Genomic DNA, 21,039 nt, shown 5'->3' on the forward strand with positions numbered 1-21,039 from the left:
CTACATTATTATATCATATTATTATCATAATAATTTTATGTAATCATCATTATTTGTAGTAGTGTAGTGGTGATTGATATTAATTGTTATTAATATTAGTAGCTGGGGGATTCATTCATGTTTGAAACTTTTATTTTGTATTTTTTTAATGTTTAAAAATGTCCTAACCATGTTTCTGACTTCACCCTTCCGCTTCCCTCCATCACCGCCACCATCCATTGTCTCTAGAAAGAGACCACCCTTCTGCGCAAAGTTACACGACTAGTACCGGATATGTGGTCATATGGACTTCAAAATAAAATGATAATGTAGAACGTGGTTATCATTCATTCAGACTTTACTTAAAGGAAAGTGCCACTATGTGAAAACGCTCAGATAAATAGTAAATATAATTATTTAAAATTTAAAAAAAAAAATGCCAGTATTCATCTGCTTATACCAATACTCAAAATTGTTTGTGACTTATTACCTGTCCTCTCAACACGCGTTCTCATTTACTGTCTCCGGCAGCAAAGATTTTATTCTGAAAAGACAATAACCGGAAGTTATGAGTTTTATTTTCTAGCTTGACGCTGGTCCCGTTATTTGCCAGTTAACTGTCTAACTTTGAGAGCCTGAAACATCGTTCAGGGATGGGGCGAAAGAGAGAGGAAGACTCCGTACATCAGAAAACCTGTATGACATTAACCTGCAGGATTTGGAAAACGTTTTTGACGCCGAACTTGTGGATTTTTATCCTTTGTCTGGCAGGTAAGAGAAGATGAACAGAGAAAAAAGATGGAATCCGCTCTCACTGAAGTGGTGTAACAGGTTGTTGAACTCAGGTTTGAGTTTGGAGTAACGGTAACGTTGAGCTAACGTCACTGTAGACAACTAAACTTACCTGCTTCACTTATGAATGAACGTGTTGTGTTGGGACGAGTTAGATAAGTATATGTAACTTTGGATCAAAACTTTCCTCTTCCCACATGAATAATTATATGTTTTATTAGCCAGGTGTCTTTTTCCTGCCAGAGATACAAGGCATTTCAACATATCTAAGGCTCGTTTCCTCAAAATTTAATACAGAAAACTGTAAACATGTAAGGTGGTTTCATGGCTTTTGGCCGGTATACTAGCTGTGCTTCAGTCAAGTCTTACACTGTATTTAGTCATGTGTGAATGATCTGACCAGAAGCTTTGGGGGTTGTGGATTAGGAGGTCTAACTTCAGACAAATTTAACTGGGTCTCTCCGTGAAATTACAGTTTACCACGCCATTTTATTTTAGTCAAAATACCCCACTAATACCTTAAAAAATACATGTAAAAGTGGAAAAAACACACAGCAGATGTATGTCACCTAGAGAAAGATTGATTCCACAACTGATTTATGATGAGATAAAACTGAAAAAAGCATTAATTTAGGTTACCTAAAGAAAAAGGCCTTTGAAGGTATTAAGCCTTGATTAAACTGATTAAACGAATTAAAATGTATGTAATTTTTCTTTTTAGCAAAACCTGCCTGGAAAATCACCAGTGCCATTTTTCTTGACCTTAAATTAATTACTATTACTAATATTTTTAATTGATTAATCCATCCATCCGTTCATTCAAACATTTTATCCAGGTCCAGGTCATGTTTAAATTATGAGCAATATACCCGGAAATAATAACAAAAAAGTGAAAATTGATTTACATGAATTTTTTGTCAGTGTCAGGTATCCCAAGATCACAAATCACACATTCGCCTTAAGGGACTTAAAAATCTGTATATCATAACAACATCCTCTGCCCTTAGACCCTTGAATCGGACAAGGAAAATCTCTCCCGAAAAACTTACTTGCTAACCTTTTATCTGGATTTTTATGTGGAAAATGTTTTCTGATATTATTCTCCTCAAATGAAAACAAATGTGTTCGAAACAGGACAGCAAACATTTATTCTGCATTCATGTCTCCCTAAAACTAACATTCAAAGCAAAATTCCTCTGTCCAATATTACATCTCCTCCGCCTGCTTTCATTTTCTGCTCTGGAGGTGGCTTCCTCTGAAAACTAATAAAGCCCAGTTCGCCCTGCAGCCTGTGATCCCAGGAGGTTGGATCCCAACCTCCTGGGTTTTTTTTTTTGTTCCAGGTCTTAGAAGTCAAAGTCACGTTCTCCCTGAGGAATTTATGTTTTAATCAACTTGATTCATGTTGGTCTGAAAATCAAACTCCATAGAAGTCCACCTCAACCTCAGACGTTTACTGTAAAACCAAGTTGGCAACAGATGACACAAAGAAGCATTTAAAGACATACCTACACAATACCAATATCTACTGGTAACAAAAATAAAGGCATGCATGGTGTGAACAATATTATCCACAGGCTTTTTAAAAGTGATTTCTGTATATTTTGTATTTTTCAGTAGCATGCAATTGGCCGCTCTAAATACTGTAAATAACATACATGCGCAAGTAAAATAATACTTAAACATCAATTTTCTACATCATACAGTTTTGGGTTTACCCTAGTAGTAATTCTGTTGGTAACAAGGTTGCAGCTAATGACTATTTTTGTTATTGAATTATGATATACAATATGATAAATTATAATGATAACAAACTCTTTAAAAAGTCTTAAAAATGTCAATTATAGTGCAAAAAGTTATTTTTTTTCTTTTTTTCTATTTCTCAGAGCCAGTAATGTCTTAACAATCGCTTGTTTTGTCTGATCAACAGACCAAAACTTCAAGATATTCAATAAACACAGAATACAGACACAGCAAAGGTTCACATTGAATAAGAAGAACCTGCAAATGTTTAGCATTTTTGCTTAATAAATCGCTCAAGCAATCAAGCAATTATAAACTCAAAATAGAAGTGTCAGTAAGTAAGTCATTGTGAAAATCCATAAACAACCAAGAAGGGAGATAGTCTTCATAACATTGTGCTGTGAACTGTGCCTGGTCTGGATTAAGCGAAGTGGCCCCCCTCTCATCCCTTACCTCATCCCTGTTCACTGGTCCGGTTCAGTCACACCTCCCACTGTTTAACCTGAAAAACACACAGCAGCAGCAGCAGCACACAGATGTTTTGGGGTGTGTGTGGGTAGGTGGGTGTGTTTTTTTCACATGGTCATCTCTCCAGTCTTTGTTGCTGTTGAACTGCCGAGCTGGAGCTCCTGGTCATCATGTGACCCCGAGTCCTGCGGCTTCAGAAGCTTCAAAACAGCCTCAGGTCAACTCAGCTCACAGTCAGATTTCACCGAGCCAAAGCAGCTCAGTCAGTTTCAACACAGCCTTGACTGCATCATGTTTCATTTCATTCCAGCTAAAAGAAAAATAAAAGCGTGCAAGTGTTTTTAGTTACTGTTTACCTTGATATATTTTTAATTTACTGAATTTCTTTTGGAAATAGGAGGTAATTTCAATCAAGTTGAGAAAAGGCATGTTTCCCATGAGCCATGTAGGGAGTGTGTGATTAGTTAGCTATTTTTAACATGTGCAGACAGGAGCAGGTGTCTCCTTAGACCTCGATTCAACTGAGCGTCTGAATCATTGTGTGTTGCTCTTTGCTGCAGTAGTCCTTAATCCCCTTCATTACACATTCCCATTTATTACTGACACCTGCTTTGGCTGCTGGATCTGTGGTGTGCCAGAGGTTTTCAAACTCTGTGTGTGTGTCCCTACTACCACATGATGATTCTCAGGCTAGTTCTCGAGTCATAAGGAGAGTCCTTTTTTCTATGATTTCTAAGCAGATTTGTGGACGTTTATATGCAATGGACATTGGGGACAATAAAATCCGGAAAGTGTACGCTATGTCACAGTGAATCAAAAAATATCTGTGTCATCTCTGCGTTATGACTCAGAGAGGAAGGAGTGTGACTTACGATGCAATTCGTGGCAATCAGCTTGTTTTTAGAACGGCAACGTGCACCCTCTGAACCTCTTCTTCAACTCTCTTGAAAACCAAAAACAACTGTGTTGTGGTCTCCATCCCATACCAAATAATCACTCATTAATCACTGACTAAAACCATTTCCTGACTGAGTTCAACAAACACAATGAATGTAATGATTATTTAGACACTCTTTTTTAACTTTCCATCCTTTCATACTTTACTGATCCTTCATTATCTCCTTATCCTCCCACAGGTGTCCTCCCTCCCTGTTGCTCGGGGGTTCATGTGTCTGTGAGAGATGGGAAGAGGTATACTGTGCTGTTCCAGTCAGTGGTTCTGCCATGTCAGTACACCAGTGTGTCCACCCAGATCCCCGTGGTACAGTGGGTCTACAAGTCATACTGTCGCGACCGCACGCGGGATTCCTTCAGCTTCCCCGACAGCCAGAGTGGAGGTGGGTTGATGGGTGGAACCGGAGGAGCTGGTGGAGGGTACGAGACGGGGATGGCGGCGAACTACCTCGACTGTTCTGACAGCAGCCGGACAGTCCGAACTGTGGCCTCCATCTCCGGTTCCTCGATCACGCTGTCAGAGTACTACAAGAACAGAGACATCTCCATCATCAACAGTAAGACTTCTGTAGTACTACTTGCATCTCTGGTTCTCTTTCTCTGATGTCCATGCTGAAAGTTATGTCAAGTTTTTCTTTCTCAAATCACACAGCAGCTGTGGAGCCGGCCCAACACATTTCTTTAGTGTAACAGACTGAACTTTAGCTCACCAGCTTTAGATGGAATTTCAGTTGGCAAGCAGTGATAAAGCCAAGTCACAGTGTGCTTTACAGAGGCAGAAACATGGATTAAAATACACAATAGAGAAAAACAATAAAAGAAAGACATAAGATATTAAGGAAATAACAGAATAATAACAGAAATACAAACTCCCAGCAGCACTATGAAACCAAGTCAGAAGGATTTGAAGGGTTTGAAGGATTCATGTTTTTGGGCGTCCAGTTTACTGCATGTAAGTAAAAGCACCTTCTCTGTGTTTTCAACATATTGATCCAAACTATTGTTCTTATTTCTTCTTCTGCCAAACCTGCCAAGTTTTATGAAAGCCATAAATCGGAGAATTGGCCCACACTTCCCACACATTCCCGATCAAATGCCCATTGTCAGAGAGATTCTTTGCACATGTAGAGGAGGTATGAGAGACAGGGGAGGCTCTACTGTAAACTTTACTGATCTGCCAGAACAAACAGGTTATATCACTCAGAAGAAATAAATAAATACCCACCGTTAACAGTTGCCAATGCTACAGTTTGGCATGAGAAGAAAGTGTGATGTGAGATATTAGAGAAGGGGAGGTTTCTTTTTCTGAGGGAAGAGAAAAGGACAAAACTCGTATCCATCCAGTCAGAAATCACTGATCAACTGGACAGTGAACCCATGTTCAGGTGCATGTACAAAATACTGCAGTAAAGACATGTGCAAAAAGGTTATCATTGCCAACTTTATCTTGATAATAATCCTGAATCGAAATCACACATTCAGATTATAAAACTGAATGACATGATGTTCTGAGACTGTATTGTTGCAGATATATTGGTATTGGCACATACACTGTGTCGGCTGACAAATAACACAAAACACTGAAATAAAAAAAATAAAAAAAAATAAAATATGTTTTGCTGTAGCTCAGGAGGTGGAGCGAGTTGTCCACTAATCAGAAAGTCGGTGGTTGGCTCCTTACCTCTGCAGTCCATGCGTCGGAGTGTCCTTGGGCAAGATAATGGCTGTTCCATCAGTGTGTGTGTGTGTGTGTGTGTGTGTGTGTGTGTGTGTGTGTGTGTGTGTGTGTGGTAAAAGTATGAATGTGTGTGTGAAGGGGTGAATGAGGCTTGTAGTGTAAAGTGCTTTGAGTGGTTGATAAGACTAGAAAAGCGCTATATAAGTCCAGTCCATCTAACCATTATATAGTTTGTCTTCCAGTGAGCAATGACAAGTTTCTTTTCCAAATGCCCCGTATCTTTGTTATGTCTGTGAACAAAAATATTGGCCAATATATTATCATATTGATTTTTTAAAATATCAGTATTGGTCTCAAAAATACAAGGTTGATTGGGCTCTTAAAAATCAGTCTAGCAGCATTTTCCCTGTGTCGTAGCAGCAGGCTGGGCTGCCTCTCCCACATGGCAATAAGGTGTGTTATTAATCAAATCTGTCATGATAATGAAGGCAGTGCAGTAGTGAAATTGTTCATCAGTTTACAGCAGATTAACCATAGGAATTCACTCTCATGCCATCCCCCTTTTCCTGAGGTCTACATTTCCTTTACAGTCTCACCATCGTGCCATTCAAGGATCATCTAAGGGACCCTACTGTCTGTGTGTGTGCTTGACAGAGTGGTGGCCTTGTTTGCAGGCCTCAGATATATGGAGCTCTAACTCTGGCAGAAGAATCAACCTTCTCTTCACCAGCCAGGAACACAGACAAAAGAAGCAGTTTTCATGCTGTCCTCTCATTCATCCCGACCTCTCACTCCTTCCCTCTGATGTACTTCAATGTTCCGCTTTTATTTTTACTCTCTAGAGCTCTCCACATCCCACCGTTCACACACTCATTTCTCTCAGGGAAAGGTTTTTCTTTCTCTCTCTCTGTCCCACTCCACCTCCTGTCCTGTAGCAGGTCGGTGTAGTCATATTGTAAATGAACAAAAAAGTGAAAGCTACTTTGCCTTCAGAGACGGCCAGTCATCCATACCCATGTAATCCTATTCAGGGTCACAGGGAGGCTGGAGTCTGTCCCAGCATGCACTGGGCAGGGGGTTGGTGTTCTGTTAATCACATGGTTAACACAGACAAACCAACACACTGACTTGCACTCATGGCCATTTAAAAGTTGGCAGTCCGTCTGACTAGCACATCTTTGGAGTGCGTGAGGAAAGATAAAATGAATCAAAGAAAATGTGTTTGATTTCATCACAAGGTAGCTTAAAGGTATGCTGCATGAGTGGTGGTGTCACTTTGTTGAGGGAGAGACTGGTCAGCCTGTCATTCCTCCTTCTTCCTTGGCTAACAGGAAAAGGAAGTGAATTATACAACCCATTTCCTGTCTGCTGTATTTATATGTCTGACCCCCTTTACAATGGAGTCAGCAGCCAAGTATTGTCTTGGGTGTGCAACTCTTGGACCAAACCATATCTGAATTGTTTTAACGGCTTGAAATCTTGCTTCCATAAATGAAAAAGGACAAATTAAGTGAAGTGTAACTTAATGCATCATTCTGAGAGTTCACTAATACACTATGGGGCCAAAAGTATGTGGACCCCATTGTTCACATACAGTACGTTTGTGTAGTTTCTGTCTTGAGTTGTTTTTGGTTTTTTGGCTATATGGTTTTCTGAAAAGAGAAAGGTTTTCTGGAAGAACTTGACTGACCTTGAGAGATGCCCAACTTTGACCCCATCCAACACCTGTGGGATGAACTGGAATGCCAGGCCTTGTCACCGAACATCAGTGGTTGTGGAGGGTCTTCTCAGAAGTGTGAGGGTTGTCATAGCAGCAGATTAATGTCCATGGTTTTGGAATGAGATATTCAACAATCACACATAGCTGTGATACTTAGATTGCCGAGTATAGACTTTAAAATGCAGCAGAAACATTATGGATATGATATAATTTTCCAGGTTTACTAACTCCAAGAAATACACAATTTACGTGTTTTAAAAGTGTTTTCTTTTATGATTTGCGTATTTTTCATTCCCTGCAGCTTTAAGGACTTAGTTTCTCATGTTTAACTTCTTCCCTTTTTCTCATGCAGAGGCAGACCTGAGGATAGGAGAGGTCCAGTGGGGAGACAGTGGAGTTTACATCTGTAAAGTGGTTATATCCGATGATCTAGAGGGACCAAACGAAGCCTCTGTCGAGCTGCTGGTTCTGGGTAAGATGCCACTACTTTCCCAACATGCCTATTTGTAAATAATTTTAGCTTTGGAACAAAAGCAGTTTGGTGACATTCGCACCATTCTCTGCAAATATCTCCTCTGTGTCTCATCGACTTACAAATTCAACAGTGTGTTTCCAGTGTTGGTGCGAGCTTTGGTTGGTTATGGCAGATTCATTGTCGTTGAACCTGCAAATTTACATTGTAGACCAATTAAACAATGTGTTATTGAGTCATTGATTCTAGCAGTGTTGCATCACCTTGTTTTATACAATATTAGACTTTCACTGTAAATTGAATTTTACAAAACAAGGCCTTTATAAACTGAGATATTCATCAATGACAGCACAATACAAGCTCATTAATGAGATGATTTATAACAAGCAGTGGCACTTTGAGGGCAGTCTTGTCTGTCTTATCTGTAACAACTGCATTTTCTCATACTGTATATTAATATATTGAACAAGGTGATGAAACTTGATTACTGGAGAATAATTATCACTTGTTTCAGTCAGACGTTCACAATAATATTCCACTTATACCTACGTATGTGTGCGCACATGTGTGTGCATTCTGTTGTCCCATGTTGTAAAAGTATCTGTAATGCGTTGTGTTACAGTGACAGTGTACTTTTCTGTGTTCAGTTACAACAAATGTTACCATGGCAACAGCTGAGAGGGTATGTGGCTCTTGGTGCCCTAATTCACTCCGTGGCTGAACTTTTGTTTGGCTGGCACTCAGAGACTAATGTGTGTGCACAAAAAGACACACACACACACACACTCAGAAATACACACACAAGTATCGGACAATAAGCTTTTACAGTTTGCAAAGACTTGCGTGTGTTCTGGATCCTGTTTAACGCTGGGTACGGCCTCAGTATGATAGTATGTTACAGATAATGGTAGGATAGGATAATGCTACACACAAATGAAGATGACTTGATTTTCCTGCATGAGGTGCCCTTTGCAGTCTTCAACCTGGCATGACAGACCCTAAATCCACCTTGGTTTAGCTAATATAGGATGTGAGGCACTTGAAGTGTTTCCATAACAACAGTTGGGGCCACAGCGAATGGATGGGGGGCCTCCTTTGTCTTTTTAGCAAATGGCTTCACAGAAAAGCAGACAGGGAAGATTTAATGATGTGGGGGAGGGACAGCAGGGCGTAGTGACACAAAAGATGCAGGATGACACCATGTGAGACGTTTTACTGATGTGGACGTGTGAGAACTCAGTGGTTGAAAAAAAAAAGAAGAAAAAGAATCAGCTTTATTCCCGTCTGCCTTCAAGTTTCAGTGCCATTTTAATAGAGCAGAAGCGACCTGCTAATGATCCAAAACTTAAATAAAACATTGAAATGTGCAGTAAAGTAATTTGCCACGTGCAAAGTGTTCCTCAGTATTTTGGACTCCAGCACAAGATTGAACTATTTCATATATGGTGTCAACTGTAGTGGGCTGATATTTAAAAAATAGCATTTTAAATGTATCAAACAGAAGTTTTGGAAACATGGGGTCAGCAAATATCAGAGACAAATACACAGGTGTATTACATACAGGGGGTTGAGTATTTTTGCCAAAAGTTAAAGACAAAAAGGAGAAAAAAAAACACAATTAGAGCCAGTTTCCTGTTAATAACAATCCTTTCATCCAGTATTTTTCACACTGTAAACAGAAGGTTCAAGTGATCTTTTCCACTAAGCGTAGATAGTTGGCAGACCCTATGAAAAGTGCCATAGTATACAATGGTTTCTCTGAAGCTGGCATTTGGTAACAGTGTTTGTACTTTTAACCATAAAAGATACAGAGAAAAATGAAGCCAAGTATCCTTGACATTAAATGTCCCACTTTCTCCCAAAAAGTCTGAGTATGTGGACAATGTAGCTCACAATGACTCCTGACCTCCCTGTAACAGAGCAGGCAGAGGGAGATTTTCCTGATAGAGTTTAATAAAAATATGATAGATAGTGGTAGACTTAAAAGTAAGTGAATTGTTGGGCCCAGTACTAAATGCTGTATGAAGACAGGTACAGCATCTGTGAAGTCACATCGTTCTTGGACAAAAGATTTTAGAGTTGTTTTGTATAGTTATGGAAACTTACAAAGAGTTATCTGGTATTCAAACACCATGCGCTGGGATCACCCTATAGGGTAAAACAAGCAATCCCAACATATTTAAAGTAAATCTTGGTGAATCACCAGCCTGCAGGAAAATTCATGAGTGGGAGGCAACTTCACTAGTGAGCTGCCTTCAACTGCTTGAGCAGGAGGGAGACAGAAGACAAAACAACAGATTATAAAGAATTAGAGGTGCCTTACATGTACAAATGTACATAATACAAATTTCAGCACTTATTTGATTTTTAATTCATGTGGTGATTCAGCTGCTTCTCAGTAATTTTAATAGGTTTCTCTCTGTTTTCATATCCAGCAAAGAGCACGTTTAGTCTTCCAGAAAGATACTAAAGTGAGGTATGTGCACTGTCAGCCAGAGTCGGGCCAAGATAGCCTAGCCTGCTCCCTGTTTCTCCAGTCCTTCTCTCTCATGCTCAGCACTCCTTTCCTCCTCTCCACGATAATCGTACTGTCAACAGTAAAACACCAGTATCATTTTCACTTTTTATAAAGCTTTATCTTTCAAGGTCCCATGGAAATATGCACCCAAACAACACACACCCAAACTGAACACATTCATCCACATTTTTGCACCAGCTTGTGGACACACTGCCCCTTATCTATCATCTTAATGCTTCATTCGGACAGCTACTGACCTTGTGTGGAGTCCCTTAAAGTGATCTATAAAAGAAATAATGAAAGGAGAAAGACATAACACTTGCAAGATACCAGAAACAACAATTGCCAGGTGGTTATGGTTTTTAAGGGCTTGGGTTATTTCTGGTGTTGATGTTTTCTTTTCCTGAAACATATTTATGTCTAGAGGTAATCAAGCTTACCTTCCATCAAAATTGCCAGATTTAAACCTTTTACTCTTTAAAAAAATAAATGTACTTTATATTTTAGACAAGTCAGACAACAGAGAGACAAATGAATAGTTTCAGGAGCAAAATGTTTCTCAGGGTCTGGATATGAGGAATGTTCCCACCTGTGATTTTTGCAGCTCTGCATGTAACATTACTCACAGCTCCCGCCTGTTTGTCATGTTATCTTCGTGACAATGATTCATGTTCCAGTCCGTCTTCTTATCAGACAGATAACCTGACAGCTTTTAATATCAGAAATTAGATGACCAATCTGCTTATCAGTTGCTCTGATGCGGAGACTTACTGGAACAAGGCCAGAATGTCCTCTGGTGCATGCAGCTGTTTACCTGCCAACTTTTTCTATCTGTTTATCTGTCTTTTAGTCTTTGTTTTTGTCTTCCTTGTCTCCTTGTGCATGCTGCTGCAGCAGTAACTTCTTTGAATCAATCATTCCAGTTTATATCATCGCCATTCCCACACTCTCCTCTCCTCTCCTCTCCTCTCCTCTCCTCTCCTCTCCTCTCCTCTCCTCTCCTCCGTCTCTCTCCAGGTTTCTCAGGTGTGCCTGAAGATCTGCTGCCAGACTTTGATTTGAAGATTATGCCAGGTAGGGGCATAATGTGTTCTCCCCCTTACCTGGTTCTTTTCACTCATACTAACCCTACTTACCGCTCTAAACATGGGTGTAGGAACCATTTGGATGATGGTGGTGCAGGGTATTCTCTATGGATGGATTTTTGCAGACAATACATCAATCATTTAGATTAGAGGCTGATAAATAGTTCCTGTGCTAACGGCTCTAATACTGGCTAAATCAGTAAATAATGAAAACAGGTGTTTGGGATTCAGCTATAAAGACGCTTCAGAGCCGTTTTAACCCGACAGTCTGATCCTCACTCGTCAGATAATGAGCTGACCGTTGCTCCTGCTAACATGAGCTGTGCTGGAAAACAGCTATTATGGTCATTATAGTTATTTATGGTTGTGGTTAACGTGTCATCCCACATAGTTTGGACACTACCCAGTAAAAACCTAGCAATCAAGAGGGTGGGAAGTTTGTTTATGTCACATCAAATTCCAGTAATAGCACAGTGTTTGTGGGAAATGATAAATGAATGGATGGTTTGTGTGGAAGTAGCTCCCAAAATGACCTGGTATGATACATTCAGCCAGAATGGTTACTGCAAGCTTATCTCTCAAGTTAGAGTCACATTAGTACATGTTGTTGTCTGCATTCACTCCCACACTGCTCTGAAGTGTAATTGTGTTGGTGCAATCCTTATGTGTATGTGTGTGGGGGTGTGTGGGGGTATGTGTGCGTGTATGTGTGTAGGGGTCATAATGGTTGCAAATGAGATCACATTAAATGCTGGTTTGTTGTAACAGCCAAATCTCCAGTATCTCACAGAACAGCATAAACTGTCCTTTTCCTTCCTGTAGCAAAAGCAGTTTCCTGTGTGTGAGTGTCTGTGTTTGTTTTTGGTGTCCATGTGTCCGTGTGTGTCTGTGAGAGACAATACTGTCCTTGGTTTTAAATTGTTAAAGATCTCCTTATCTACCTTCTCCTTCCCTTTCCGTTGCTTTGTCCCTATAGACAGATACATGTAGTTCATCTGTTGTACTTGCCGTATCACTCACAAACAAACTCTCTAATTTTCTTAGTTTTTGTTGCCTCTTACATTCTGGTTAAGATATGTTCTGATTTGTAAATAAAAACTACCAATGATAGAAGACAACCCAGCCTCCGCTCCGAGCTAATGCCCCATAACTTTACAGTCTACAATGATTCTTCACTGTGTTATGTCCCATCCCAACATGCCTCTTCTACAGGAAACCCATCACATTAAGGAAGATTTCATTGGACCTTCAAGCAGCATTTGTGCATTCAGGAAAAAATATGTTCAAATGTTTATTCCATTTGCATAAAATTTTGTTTATTAATCTTCAGGGATTTTTCTCTTGTTATTAATTTACAAACTCACATACAGAGACATGCGTTATTACAAGTGTAGCTCCCGTGTTAGCTGAAGTGAAGCTTGAGCGATATATGAAAGGTGAACAGAGTACTGAATGTTGCAATTCACATTAAACACATTAATTAGGACAGAGAGTTGTAGTCTATGCAGATAGTTTGTTTACAGTCATTGTAAACATGGAGACGTTCTGTACAGAAGGGAAAAGCAGGAAAACACTGCTGGACAGACAGATGTAAAGGCAAACTCTGCTGATTTTACACATCCTAGTCTGTTTACAGGCAGTACTACTGTATATATGAAAAGAGGGAGCTATGTGAAATCTGACAAAGTAGCCCAAGTCACTTGAGGCAGCATTATTTGGGCTTGAAGCCTACAAGTTTGAAAATGATGCATCAATTCTATTTTTTTTTTTATTGTCTATCATGATTCTGACAATGTTATAGGATTGCAAAGCTAAATAAGTTGAATGCTCTTCAAAGCTAACAGCCATGTTCAAGCCAAGTATGACTACACAGTGATCAAGTCAAGCTGTTCCTATGTTAATATGTGTTGGTCATTATTTATATGTGGGATTCTGTGTTGTGTGTGCTTCCAGAGTGGGTGTTTGTGGCGGCGGTGGCTTTGGGCAGTGTGTTATTCCTGCTGTTTGTTGGGATTTGCTGGTGTCAGTGTTGTCCTCACTCCTGCTGCTGCTACGTCAGCTGCTGGTGCTGCCCCGACACGTGCTGCTGCCCCAGACACTGTGAGTATATAAACACACACGCAGAGGTCCTCATGTTCAGAATACTGACAGTGTTTGGACAAAGTATGTTTTTCTGGAAAAGCTGAATGGAATCATGTGTTGCTTTTTTTTTTTAGTGTATGAGGCAGGTAAGGGTATAAAGACAGGTACCTCCACCCCTCAGCCACCTGCCTACCCTCCATACTTTGTCTCTGGTGTCCCTACAATGGTCCCCATCGCTCCCCCCTCCCTAGTGGACAAGATGTCTTCTGCCCCCCCCTCAGATGGCAGCGTACTAACAGCAGGTGAGGTCTTACTCTTTGTTAGCAAGTTAACCTGTCAAAATAAAATAGTGAACTAGAAAAATATGCAAAAACACCAGTATGGTCCTCAAACCACAATGAACACACACATAAAGACAAACAGACGTTTGCTATGCTGATGGGTCAAGTGTGTATCTCCAGTGCCGATGCATGCTGTAGGGATTCCCTACCGTGTGCCTTCACCTCAGGATCAGGACTCTCTCAGGGTGCTACAGTATGTAGAGAAACAACTGGCTCACTTCAACCCGGCCAGGTCCAACAGTCACCAGTGTAAGCTTCATAAACCCATCCTGTGGCTCTGCTCTCTCAAAAATCTTTCAAAAGATTTGTCCACAATGTCAATGAATAGTGGCCGCATGCTCTACTGTTTATTCCACTGCCAATGTCTTTTTGGCTTTTTATTCTCTTCAGCTTGCCTCTCTGCACTCAAGCTTTCTGCATGTTGAATGTCCTGTAGTTCAGATGTGATACAGTAGCAAGTGTGCATGCCTACTTACGTAAAAGAATATGTTCTAACAATTCTCCCTCCAACATTGTGTAATCTCTTGCAAACCTTGACTGACTTTCTTTATCTGCAGTTTCTTCCTTCAGGAAACATTTTCTCTTCAATTGTTAATTTCTCTGTTCAATCATTCGTCATTGATTCATTATCTTATTTTGATCTGTTTAGCCTGTAGTCTGTCTGAGCTGAGCTCTCTCCACGAAGGAGAAACTGGCTTCCGCCAAACATATCGCAATGTCCAGAAGAAAGCTCTGCCCGCAATCCCTGACCACGATCCTCAGCCTGAACCCCAGCGCTACCGTGACAACCGCAGCCCGGAGCCACAGCGTTACCGTGACAGCCCCTCTTCACCTCAGCATCATCGTGATGACCCTGACTCCGACCCCCGGCGGTGCCGGGACGATCCGCCCCCTCAGCGACGATACAGTGACGACCCACCATCCTCCTCACAGTCACGCAGGCTTGGCCGTAATCAACAGCAACAGAACCACAGCGAGGAGGACAACCACAACAGGTACAGACAACTCTGAACACACAAATTACGTACATACACACCCATACGAACATACACTATACTCTGTCCTCTCCTGGCCTCTCCTGCTGTGTTTTGCAGGTGGAACCCTCGTTCAGAACATCTGCATAGAAAGACGTACCGCTCACTGGATGAGCTGGAGGAGTTTGCTGCTTCCTACAAGCAGAGGGGAGGCAGAGTGGTAGAGAAGAGGGAAGAAGAACAGGGAGACTATGAGATGGACTTTCTGGAGTTCAGTCGATATCCTTCCTATCGCAATGGCCCGCCTCAGCATTACCACAACGATGAAAATGAGCTCGGAGACAGCAGGGACCGTGAGGATCATCCCAGACGGAGCAAGAAAAATGGACGCACCATCAGCCCACTTCCGTCACCCAAAAAGAGGAGGGGCACTTGGGATAGTGAACGTCCTGTTCCACCTCCTCCCAGAGTCAGTCCACCATCAACTTCCTCTCAAGAAAAGGACTATGATGGCACATTCCTGAACAGCCTGCTGGAGCGTAAGGCTAAGTTGCGTGGGGTCAGCCAGGGGAAGAGTGGGGCCAGGGGTGAGGAAGATTCAGACACACCCTCAAAAGGCAGCTCGAAAAAGAGCAGCGGGGAATCTAGTCGGCACTGCAGCCGTTCGCCTAGTAACAGGCCTGAGGCAGATTCACTGCCTCCTTACTCAGACACAGAGCGAAACAGAACTGACAGGCCATCTCCACGGCTACTCCCCACACACACTCGCTCATCTCAACCTCCTGCCCATTCCCTGCCCGGTCGCAGAGAGGAACCCAGAGACAAATCCCGGAAAGTGGTGAGTTACATTGAAGCCTCTAAATGATTGGTACGATTGTCTGGTGGTTCTGCTAGTTTGCAGCAACAGCAGTGAGTAGAACTTAGTGAATAGCATCTTCTCTAGTTGTTGAAAACTAGTTACTGGTGTTCAATTGATGAAAATATTTGTTAGAAGAATATTAACATGAGGCTAACTAGAGTATTTAACACTGAATGTTGTATTTACTGCTTTTTAAGGGAGTCTAATAGGGTCTTATGTAAACATTACCGTTTTCCGAGGGGTTCAATTTAGTCCCTGTACAATAGTTCAAAGGGGCAAAAAGTCCTGGCACCACTGATCCTGGTTTTTAATGATTTAGAAACAGGCAAATCAAGGAAGTACTGAGTGACTCTAGTGTAACAATTTGGGCAAGGATCGGACATTTCTTGTAATGTTTAGTAAGATTAAAATATTGTTATGTTTTTGGCTTCCTGAGAGTGTGAGGGAGATGCGGTCAAGGGAGGTAATGTGTGAACAGAGAGAGGGAGCAGTAATGTGAGAGCAAAGCAAGCGAACAAGAGGTCAAAAAGGACTGGACATCCATGAAGTGAGCCAGGAGAAGCTTAGCTCATCAGTCAACACACCTTTAAATGCACACAGAGATCATAGAAAAAGCATTCGCTGTCGTATTGGTTCTCCACCACCCAAAGTTCTTTCGTCGGCGTTATCCACTTTTCAAGATGGTGAAGATGAATTTAATCTAACCTCCTAGGACCTGGCGTCCACATATGTGGACCTCACATTTTGGGTTCTCTAGACCACAATACTAACTTTTTCTCAACAAGGGCCTTGTGACCACATATGAGGATATTATACTGCCACTCAGTAATCGAAATTTAAAACTAATGTCCTCATATGTGGACATCATTTTTCTCAGGTCCCAATGAGCCTAAATAGCAAAGAGAAATTAAAAATGCACGCCATGCAAGAGTTCGGGTCTTAGGAGGCTAAAATGATTTAAGACATCTTTGAGCAGATCTGTATGTGTTGTGGTCAGACAAGCATCATGTGAGCGAGGCTGTGTTGTTGGCCTTTGCATTGCAGCGCAGTTTCTCAACTTCAGCCTGTGAAAACCTTTTTAGGCCCCAAAATGTTCATGAACATGCACTTTGAGAGTGATCATGTGAACTGGATTATGGCACACTCTGGTGTTCTGTTTTCAAGAGCATGGAGCGAGCTCCAAACAGATCACACAGAGAAGATTATATATTTCAAACCTGTTATAAAAAATCATATCAATATGTAATATTCCCCACATGGGGTCCCAGCTCTAAGGTTGAGGATCTCTGACTTACAGTGTAAATAAGGTTTGTAGGCCTACAGTAAGTGTTGTTGTTGTACCTTTGACAGGTCAGGTTCAGATGCAACCAGGGTGAAAACTAGGTAGAATGCTCTGTTCTGTATCCAACTACTCTCTATAACAATCATAACTGGTTGGCTCCTCCCTGACAAACCTGGGTCAAAATGGTATTCAACATCAAAGTTATCCTGTCAACATCATCCTGTGCAAAAGAAGAAAAAAATAATAAGCAGAGTCAGCTCTCTGGCCTCGAGCGGGGGCTTAAAACAAATCTGCAAATAATTTGAAAAAAAAAAAGAGTTGAAATTCAGTTTGTCCCAGGTCCTACCTCACTATAATAACCCTGTTTGGCTAATGTCCATTGCCTCTATCCTGTCTCACTTCACTGAACACAGTTTGCTCTAATATTTTTGTGCAAACTCTCTGCTGTTGTTTTGATCACCCATCCGTTATTTTATCCTCACCAGAGCACTCTGCTCAGCCGAGACTCCCTCATCGTCTGATCGACTGAAAGCCGCAGAGACTGAACTCTTCGAGCAGACTGAGCATGCAGCCACGAAACTCTACGCACATCAGCTGATAAGAGATGACGGAATTGACTTTGAGCGTGGAAAGCCGAATCAGGACCAATGAGTGAAGGAATGAACAACAGATACACTTTCACTATCGAGACTGTTACTGGGGCTTTCTGTCTGTGACGTCGCTGAGTGATGAAGTCACCACCATTCAGTTTCTGTCACGGACACATATCTCAGCTGGACTAACACTGAACTGATGTGGGCTGGGTGTATGACCTGGAGTGTCCCTCTGAGCAGGACACTGTTAGTCTCCCCTCTTCCCTTTATAAAAGCCTCTGAAGCGGAGAGACTTACTTTACGCTTTTAGCACAATGAGTGCATTCATTTCCATTTGATGAGATATCTGCATTTAGAAAGCTCAGTTGCAGAATAGATGGTAAATGACAACACCATTATTATAAAGGACATAATGTAGCTTCAGTTGTATGACAATACACGCACTGTGTCATTCAGTCACATATTCAGGGACTAAAGCACCTAATTCACAGTTCTAACCAGGAGACTTTGATGTTAAGCTGGATGTAGTAACCAACAATACCAAATGTTGATATGATGTGTATCCACAGAGCGGGTGGACATAATAATGCGAACGCCTCATGGAAAAGGATAGTAACTCTTAAAGCTGCATTAAAGCCACAATATGCAAATTCTGGAATTCAAGCTAGCGCTAGCATGAGACTCAAGAGTAAACCACTCCGCTCCTCCTTCATTTGCATCTCCCAGCTCTATTAAGATTAGAGAATATTAGAAAAAGTTATATACTGCAGTTTCAACCAATATTTTTATATTGATAATGTATTAATTAACCTCTAATGTCGCTCCATGTCAGCTGGATGTGTAAATAAGCAAGTGTTTGCTAATGCATTTGCCATAAAATATTGATACGGTGATAGAAGATGTTATCTCAAGTTGTGTTTACAGCTTGTTCTGCTTGTGCACGTGTAACAAAAAAAAAATCAGTCAATACTGTTACAAGTAACTTAGTCATGCAGTACATGCACATGAGCCGGGTTATATGAGGTTTAATATCATGTAGCAGCAATTATAAACTAAAAAAAGAAGTCTGGAAATCAAGTGTTTAGAGCAACATAAGATGGAAAACAGCTCTGTAGAGGGCAAATAATCTGCACCTAAACTGCAGCAGTGCCAGTCAGAGTCAGTTTGAGATGTTGTTTAAGATGTTAAGGGTTGTAATTTTGAAAGTCATGACAATACCCAAGCCAAACCCAGCAAGCTGATTGACAAAATACTAAACTAATAAGGGTATTGACTAATTCTGCTAACTGCCCACTGACCAACATCCATATTCGTTACACTACTTGCAGCGGAGGTTTAGTTACTTCTAAGTTAAGGTTCTTATTCATGAAGCAGTAACATTACTTTACCTTGGCCCTGTTATTTCAGTGGAGCTTATCATCTCCTATTAAAACATATTAGAGTTTGTACAAAGTAACTGTTTTAAAACCTAAAACCTGATTAAAAGTTTGTATTTTTTATAAACATTTAAAGTATTGAACTGCTGCTTGGCTGGAAAACATGTTTGTTCTGCAGTATGAACACATTTTTCTATATAAACTCGACCTATTTATGTGTGAGGTGTGACATGATTGTTGTAATTTGTAAATGATAATGTTTGTGTAAGCACTCCACTGCGACTATGTACATAAGATGAAGTGTCTTTGATGTGATTACTGTAATTCAACCTTTTTCTTATCACTGCTGAGTCAACAGCTAAACCAACACCTTCTTGTGTTATCTAACAGCCACACACACGTGTACAAAACACACATTACCCTACTGATTTTTGGACATCCACATCTATCAGTTGTATTACTTCTTCTGCCCTAACATAACACCGTACAGTATTTCTTTATTCCTGCCTCCATGGTGGGAAGGCTTGTCTTCAGAAAAGTCTAATGTGCGTGTTTAGTTTTCCTCTGCTGGCTGATATTGACAACTGTGTGTGTGTGTGTGTGTGTGTGTGTGTGTGATTGTGTGTGAGAGAGAGAGAGATGACTCTTTACTTTTCTGTAAAGGAGACAATGTGTAATTGAGTATGACTCATGTCTTTGTTCATTGTTGTTACCACAGACTGCCTGTCTTCTCTACACAGCTGTGTTAAAACTCACATATGATGTCTGCCAGCTCAGCCACAGAAATCTGCCCTGTTCGTCATCCACATAAAGAATTTGTTACAACACTTTCGTCCATTAAGCGTCCAAAGTATCTGTTTATTAACATGGCAAGATGCAGAGTGGCAAACAAAACAGAAGCATCAACTGTGTTTGTCTGCACATTTTCTCAGTAAATAAACTCAGCAGAAATTTGAAGCCCAGGTTTTTATTTGAGCTTTATTTTAGGAAGTTCAGTTAAAAACATGATGACGTACAGGAAGTGGTGGAACATACTTTAATAAGTATATTTCTGATACAGCTGCACTTAACTTGAGTGTTTCTACTTTATACTTCAGCATCATCATATTTCAGAGTGATATTCTGTATTGACTCCACTACATAGTTGACAATTATAGTTTCTAGTTACTTTGCAGATGAAGATTTTACTTACAAAATATATGATGAGCTTATGAAATACCTTCCATATTTATAGATTAAACCGCCCAACAGTATATAAAGTCATTAAAATTAGTTAAATACAGCCTACATATTAATCCACATTTAATAAAAGCCCAATCACTATAATATATGATAATATCGAGGTCACAGGGGTCATGCCTCTACGTAACGGGTACGAGTACTCTCACTTTTGATACTAGAAGCAGTTTTTGCTGATAGTAATTACGTGCTTTTACATGAGGGGATTTTACAGGATTTTTACCTGTAATAAAATATTTTTGCATTGAGATTCTGCCACTTGTTCTAATAATCACAGGTTTTGGATTCTTCCCCCACTATAGGGGAAGTTGGATTAATCAAACCATATCAGGGTGAACTATGACCTGCTCCGCCAAGCACAAGATCAGGAGTTCTCTGACCAGAACAGATGTTATAAGATTCACAGGGTGAAAAGGACTCTCTCTTTTGGGTCTCTCTTGTTTTAAGTGTGTGTGAGAGAGAGGTTGTGTGTGCGTCTGAGCTCATATACTGTATGTTTGTGATGGGAGGGATCGGTTAAGACGGCGACCACTCACAGCTCGAGAGTATGTCAGGAATGTAGTTGAGCAACTCCCCCCCGGGGCTTTGCAGAGGCATCAGCGGGGAAATATTACTATCACCAAAAGGTTTGTATGTCAGGTAGTTTTGTGCACCAGTCAGCACTTAGTAAAATTTGACAGTTTTGAGGTTGTTCTAACTAATGATGTTACTGATTTCGAATCATCTCTGAGAGAGCGTGGATGAAGCTGTGTTTTTGCTTTGAGGCTTTGGCAGCACAAGAACAGGATACAAGGGAGAACAAGTAGGAAACACAGGGTGGAACTTGGCAGAAGTTTCCAGGAAAATAAAATACTGCGAGGGGCTGCAGGTGCAGAGTGGGTGTA

The 21,039-nt window shown here is 40.8% G+C and overlaps 1 protein-coding gene across 3 annotated transcripts; it reads left to right on the forward strand.

Moving 5' to 3' along the window:
* Positions 1-586: 586 nt before the first annotated feature.
* Positions 587-19,873, forward strand: LOC130172291 (immunoglobulin-like domain-containing receptor 2). Of its 3 annotated transcripts, XM_056380891.1 has the most exons (10): positions 587-750; positions 4,119-4,493; positions 7,687-7,806; positions 11,342-11,398; positions 13,363-13,509; positions 13,626-13,793; positions 13,953-14,081; positions 14,482-14,827; positions 14,927-15,644; positions 17,433-19,873. In XM_056380891.1, the coding sequence occupies exons 1-10, from the start codon at positions 633-635 to the stop codon at positions 17,466-17,468; spliced, it is 2,214 nt and encodes a 737-aa protein (XP_056236866.1). In that variant the 5' UTR covers positions 587-632; the 3' UTR covers positions 17,469-19,873. The 3 variants fall into 3 exon arrangements, with proteins under 3 accessions (XP_056236866.1, XP_056236883.1, XP_056236872.1); XM_056380908.1 differs by lacking the exon at positions 13,953-14,081; XM_056380897.1 differs by lacking the exon at positions 11,342-11,398.
* The last annotated feature ends 1,166 nt before the right edge of the window (positions 19,874-21,039 follow it).

Source organism: Seriola aureovittata, chromosome 1 (assembly GCF_021018895.1).
Source record: "Seriola aureovittata isolate HTS-2021-v1 ecotype China chromosome 1, ASM2101889v1, whole genome shotgun sequence".
NCBI classification, from domain to species: Eukaryota; Metazoa; Chordata; class Actinopteri; order Carangiformes; family Carangidae; genus Seriola; species Seriola aureovittata.

Coding starts and splice junctions, on each gene's coding strand:
- LOC130172291 (XM_056380891.1), top strand. CDS start 633: ATGGGGCGAAAGAGAGAGGAAGACTCCGTACATCAGAAAACCTGTATG. Junction 4,494..7,686: donor AGACATCTCCATCATCAACA/GTAAGACTTCTG, acceptor TTTCTCATGCAG/AGGCAGACCTGAGGATAGGA. Junction 14,082..14,481: donor CAGGTCCAACAGTCACCAGT/GTAAGCTTCATA, acceptor TGATCTGTTTAG/CCTGTAGTCTGTCTGAGCTG.